The 5,983-nt window shown below is 39.1% G+C and overlaps 1 protein-coding gene across 3 annotated transcripts; it reads right to left on the bottom strand.

Annotated features, from left to right (window-relative positions):
- Window positions 1–1,531: 1,531 nt before the first annotated feature.
- Window positions 1,532–5,968, bottom strand: LOC106319285 (GPI ethanolamine phosphate transferase 3). 3 transcript variants are annotated; one of them, XM_013757570.1, is made up of 18 exons: window positions 5,617–5,968; window positions 5,420–5,541; window positions 5,262–5,351; window positions 5,066–5,185; window positions 4,888–4,971; window positions 4,725–4,802; window positions 4,469–4,594; window positions 4,295–4,384; window positions 4,171–4,206; window positions 4,029–4,084; window positions 3,780–3,909; window positions 3,285–3,717; window positions 3,119–3,210; window positions 2,501–3,041; window positions 2,232–2,412; window positions 2,027–2,162; window positions 1,848–1,931; window positions 1,532–1,761 (listed from the first exon to the last, which is right to left on the bottom strand). In XM_013757570.1, the coding sequence occupies exons 1-18, from the start codon at window positions 5,915–5,917 to the stop codon at window positions 1,666–1,668; spliced, it is 2,796 nt and encodes a 931-aa protein (XP_013613024.1). In that variant the 5' UTR covers window positions 5,918–5,968; the 3' UTR covers window positions 1,532–1,665. The 3 variants fall into 3 exon arrangements, with proteins under 3 accessions (XP_013613024.1, XP_013613025.1, XP_013613026.1); XM_013757571.1 differs by having other exon boundaries at window positions 5,420–5,538; XM_013757572.1 differs by lacking the exons at window positions 5,420–5,541; window positions 5,617–5,968 and having other exon boundaries at window positions 5,066–5,181.
- Window positions 5,969–5,983: the final 15 nt, after the last annotated feature.

Genomic DNA, 5,983 nt, shown 5'->3' with positions numbered 1-5,983 from the left:
ATTTCGTCTTAGAACCAGACATAAAGGTTGTGAATGCCACAATACTCTTTAGCTCCTCACCATAATCAGATTCACTTTTAGAATCACTCTTGGTGACTGTCTTCTTCTTCTGCAGATTTGCACACTCATCAGCTACATGCCCAAAACCTTTGCATTCATGGCACTGTATAACCTTTGGAGAATCACAAAATTTTCGTCTTCTTTCTTTCTCCTTCATGTTAACCTCAACCATGAACCCCATAAAAGATTTGTTTCGTCCATTCCATGAGAAACGCTTCTTGAAAGGCAACTTAGCTCTCTCCATCAATCCTCGAGATCTACTTGAAAATACTTGAAACTCTTGTCCTTCTTCTTGAACCAGTTTCTGTCCTCACCCTTCAAGATCACACCAGTAACTTAGGTGACCTGCTCTGATACCAATTGTTAGTGCAGTGAGGTCAGAGTAAAATGCAGAATTTAACAAGACACAAGTTTTTCTCTTTTCGAATTCACTAGAACAAGAAAGTCTTACACCAATCTTTTCTATTACAAGAATCCTTTAGGATTACCCCAATCCTAAGCTAAAACTCACCCTACAGCCTAGACTTTTGTTTATCAGAATATTCCCGACCCCGAGCTAAACTCCCCCTGAATCTAGACTTCAATCTTCCAACTCCTCAGAAGCACTTCACCAACTACGTCAGCACCTAGCGCAGTGCAGTGACACCAAAGGCTTGATCACACAAGCACAAAACAGTGATCTCTCGACTTTTTCTTTTTCCAGAGACAACTCTTACCATAGAGGCCCATCCTCCATGTATACATAACCAGAACTTGCTCTCCAAGTTCTTCCAAAAGCAACTTAAGCAACTTTCCTTTTTTTCCCAAGGAATAACCCTCTTACCTTTTTCTCTTCAAGTAATATCCATTACACTTAATGTAAATCTTCCAATAAACATATTGCTTCTTCTCCAAGCTTAACAAGCCCACGAACATCACAACATACGAACTTCAACCAAGCTCATCTTCATGACACACACATGTACTATCTCCCGTAGTACTTCACGAACTGATACATAATATACATCTTCACATGTTCTATATAAAAACTTGTTTTATTTTAAATGTCAACCTACATTTTCATTTTTTAGATAGGCCATGTACCTAAACAAGACAAACTGCAAAAACCTTAAGAATTGGATTGATTAGGCCATAAACTTGCCGTGTTATTAACATTTTGTAGTCGTTTGGCAAAAGAAGGGGAGAAACATGATAAATTAACATATACCACAAGATTTGCCAAGTTACCACCACAAGAAACTGAATATTCCTTCCTCTGGTTCTGCAGATTCTTTGTACTTTGTTTTTTGATTTGTCAGGTACTTATTTTGACTTTAGTCTACGCCACTCAAGTCGTTTCGATTATTAACCTGTTTTCTCCACCGAAAAAACAAACCTTATTAGGTATAAGTCTACGCATGTACCATTCACATATTGTATTGAGAAAATGAATCTCATGTACAGGTACCTAAGGTATGATTAGAGATTTGTAAAATTAATTTATCAATGCTCAAAAAGGAGGTCTGATAATTGTGTATACATTCATAACAAAGTTTATAAAGAACAAGTACCTAGTATATAAATATATAATCTACTGTTATATCTTATATCAACTGCAAGTATGAATCAAAGATAGAAAGCTGAAGCCAAACATATGAGGACATCGGTGAGGATGAGACCAACAACGTCAAAGACAAACTTTGGAGCAAACAAACCCCAAACCTGCAACAAGACGAGAGAGCAAGTTTATTTAGTCACAGAAAAACAGCACAATAATCTTTGGCCTGAGTGAATATTGCTGTGTTTACCATCAGATGTCTTCTGTGGATGGTGACGCAGAGGATCGTAGCTGTGACTGTAGTCGCGGATATAACTCCGTAGAGCATGTACATCTGATGAGAATTAAAAGAAATATGATTGAACATCTTGTTGGTGAATGTCTATGATAATAGTTAACCAAAGATGAACCGTTATAAAGATATCTTACTTGAAACAACTGGTGGCGCTTTTCTCCATGAGACGGTATAAGGAGAGGAAGTCCAAATACAGAAAGGATGATCGAGAATCCAAATGTTTCAATTGTCAAAAGGATGGCTTGTCGTATAAGCACAAACTCATCAAACCTGAAGAAAATATGTAATAAGCAAAGCCATCATATAGAAAAAGACTGAGTTTATGAAACTTGGACCTACCCAACAAATGCAGCTCCATAGCGGAGACCATCAAAGGCGCACCAATGCCCACTGGCGAAAAACATGCATACAGAAAGAAGACTCCATTGCACAACACACACAGAATCTAGTTTTGAGAATTTGTTCTGTCCATCTGATTTGGTTCTTCTCTCTACACCCTCTAGCCTCATAATACAATAGCCTACATAAATTTAAATGCATGAGTAAAACCGTAACGACTTTAAAGCTTTTTGCTTAAAGAATCGTCAAGTGAGATGAATAAAAAGTACCAGCCAGCAAATATGCTAATGCAAGCATTGATCCTTGCTTCCCAGACAAGAGAATCACTGGCGAGCTACAAGCAGATACAAGAGCGACAGTTCTGCTGCCCCAATTCTTGTCTTTTCCTGAGCAAAACATATGTGCAGAAGCTAAAAGGAAAAGCTGCACCAATCCGATTACATAAACCGTTTGAGGGATGATATTTCTTCCTCCAATCACTTGAAGTAAACCATCAAAACCAAATATCTTGCTCTCTGAAGCCCACAGCAATGCTATCAAAAAGTAGCTTAACATACTACCAACAGTAACATACTTCCATATCCCCTCACTGTGTGTTCTAGCAATCGCAACGTAGAGTACACAAATGAGTGCAGCCACAGATAGGATAGGTGCAATTTCAATCGCATATGTCAATGCTGGATGGTCTGGAGCTAGCCCCAGCATCCACGTTGGTGAGCTACTCATAAACTGAGACGTTGCTGCTTGCTTTGTTAACCCAATATCTATAGAAACTCTGAGAACAGAAACCATGGCAAGAAATACAAAAGCCTGCAGACAAAGACAATGAGAAATATTATTACCTCACAAACCAGAAGTAACTAAGACATGTAAGAGATAAAACTGACTTCTTTCCGCATTGTTTTCCTCATGACCGAGTATCGCAGTTTGATAAGTCCAGTTGTTGCCAGGAGAAAGTTTGCAACTTTTCCTTCTTCCACTGTTTACACAAAAGTTCTTTGTCAGCAGCTCGTATGATAGTGTACAGTAAAATCAAAATTACTCGAAGCTTACAAATATAGCTGTTGGAAAGAAAGCTGCAAGCACGGATCAATACTATGAAGAGTGTGAAAGCTGCACCAGTAGATAATCCAGAACTCACTCCATAAGGTTTATTATCACCATGAACTATAGCAAGAGACTGAAGGATGAGTGATATAACCAATATCCCAAACCCAGTGATCATTAAACTCAGATTGAACTCTGTCCATTTAGACCGTGCAAGTTCGGCAACGCTTGAGAAAAACTTCAAATATGCAGCGATTTGCGCTTTGAGAGCAGATGTATTTGTACTGTCCTCGTTTCCATCATTATACATCAATATGTGTTTGACAGAGTTGGACCAATTATGTTCTGCTGCAGAATATAGATTTGATATCCTTGACATATCATCGGACGAGAAACCAACAACGGATGAATTTGAATAAACATCTATATATCTTTTCACCTGCATATAAATGGAGTTAGAAAATGAGAGTCTGAAAACAGAACATTGTTATGAAAAGTTACCTGCCAAGCATTCACACACAGGACATTCACATAACTTTTCATCCACTCTTTAACAGCTGGTTGCTTAGTGTTATCTAAATTCAAGCTGCTAGAACCAAGGGCATAGAGCTCAGGATTGACATGCCCAATGCTGAAATTTTGAAATATGTAAAAAAATGTTTAGAAGTATTAATATACGTAAATGTATTTTTTTTTTTTTTCCTGAATAGAAGCAGGAAACAATATTTGAAAATGATGCTTACAAGGCACCTTCCGAAAGGAAAAGATATCCCAAGCAAAGCTGACAACGTTGCCGCAAAGTCAAGCTGCAAATAGCCCAAAACAATTATTTCTAGCGAAGAGGTTTGCATAAGAGGAAGAGGAAAGGTATCACACCAAGTTTGATACTAACCTGCTCGATGGAGCTGATGCACATCTGCTTCCCGTCCTGACATAGTAAAATCACATTAATCAAATACATCAAAATCAATTCTCACTATGATCACTAAGGAATATGTTTCGAAGGCAACAATTACCGGATCTTGTTTACAAGATGAAGTATCAAACTCAGGAGGAACCGAAGTTGTATGCTTCTTCGTACTCATGGCAAACATGGTTGTTTCTACCTGTAAGGGGGATTTAAAAACGTTAAGTTGGGCTTAAAATCTTGAAGCAGAGCATATGTAAATAAGAAGAAACCGACTACTTACCTCTTCAGCAGTCCCTCCGCCATGATCCCCATTTAATGTCTGCCCATGGTCACCCATTACGATAAGCATAGTATTCTCATGCACGCCACCTGGTCCCGCCTGGCTCTCCAATATATCAACGACTCTCTAGAGGAGGCAAGTTTAGAACGAGAACGAAACAAGATTAATATAGCTCATGCTAATAACTTTTTGCAAGACTGACGAATGCAAGCAAAAGTTAATGATAAAATGTTTTTTATTTTCGTTGAAAGCATACCTCTAAAACTGTATTATATTGCTCCAACTTATTAATCATCGGCATCGAATCCACTCCAAATATGTGTCCTGCATGGTCCTGCGAATGTTAAACTTAACCGAATCAAAGAAACGAAAAGACTAGATGACCAAAAAAAGAGACAAAGTGGTAGCTGACGGCATACCACGCCAAGAAAATGCGCAATGAGAACATCCCAGTCATCTTTGTAAAGAGTTGGGAATAGGTGCTCAATGCATCCATTGTCAACCTGTAATATCACAAAGTCTAACACTTTAAAAAGGCTTTATTCATTCAGCCAAGCTATCTCGGAAAGAAATATACCAATAACATGAATGACTTACAGTATCTAGGTCTTTAACATTGAAAGAAGGGAAAGGGTACGACTTGTGAAACTGATTAGGGAACAACTGTGTCCAAGTATCATCACCCATCATCACCAACCGTTTCCCATTTAGCACTAGCTACGCATAGAGAGGGAACACATTAATGACAATTAGAAAGCAAACACTTTGACTTTAGAGAAGAAGCATAAACTACCTGATTAATAAAATTATCCTCAACAATAGCAGGAGCACCAAAACTGTTCCCAACATCGACAAAAGTAGGCAACCCTCCCGTCGTCAATCCCTACAAAGCTCAAAGCTCGAGATATCAACACTAACACTATGATTTGACTAAGATGCAAAACTCTTTACCTTGAGACGCTGCAGACTGGTAGTAGGAGGATCAGCAAAAGCCTTAAAGATCTTAGCAGAGGATTCGTTACCAAAGGCAAGGTTCTGCAAGACTGTTAATTTGTCCATCCACGGCTTTGCTTCTAATCAAATTACAGAATCAAGCTTTGTGGATTTTATAATTGGAAAGATTTCGTTTAGTGTGAGATTCACTAAACCTGGGAAGAAAGCACTCGGGGCTAAGAAATCGATTCTGAGAGCGTCCAAGACGATGATCACGACGCGGTCTACGACCGGTTTGGTCCAACATTTCGGCTGGTTCTGATTGGAGTATGAGTGATGAATCGGGGGATTGGGAGAGAGGCAGGGAGACAGTGAAGCGTCGGAGCAAGTGCTGTGGAAAGGAAGCTCTGTTCGAGTAAGGAGGAATCCGCGAGTGAAGATCAGAATGGCGACGGAGTGGATAAGGAGAAACGCTAAAGGTATCCACCTGTTAATTCGTTTCGGATGCGTCTCCATCTCCGGATCGGGATCTTCGACAATTCGGTTTCGCTGTGATAATGTGAAGAAAGAAACGATGTCGGT

The sequence above is a fragment of the Brassica oleracea genome, chromosome C9 (assembly GCF_000695525.1).
Source record: "Brassica oleracea var. oleracea cultivar TO1000 chromosome C9, BOL, whole genome shotgun sequence".
NCBI lineage: Eukaryota > Viridiplantae > Streptophyta > Magnoliopsida > Brassicales > Brassicaceae > Brassica > Brassica oleracea.
The sequence above is the reverse complement of the archived record's forward strand: the minus strand, read 5'-3'. Positions and strand labels throughout refer to the sequence as shown.

Excerpts from the sequence above, each read along its gene's own strand:
- LOC106319285 (XM_013757570.1), bottom strand. The coding sequence starts at position 5,917 with ATGGAGACGCATCCGAAACGAATTAACAGGTGGATACCTTTAGCGTTT. Across the intron at positions 5,542-5,616 it reads CCCGAGTGCTTTCTTCCCAG|AAGCAAAGCCGTGGATGGAC; the intron begins GTTTAGTGAATC and ends TAATTTGATTAG. Across the intron at positions 2,163-2,231 it reads TATGGAGCTGCATTTGTTGG|GTTTGATGAGTTTGTGCTTA; the intron begins GTAGGTCCAAGT and ends TATTTTCTTCAG.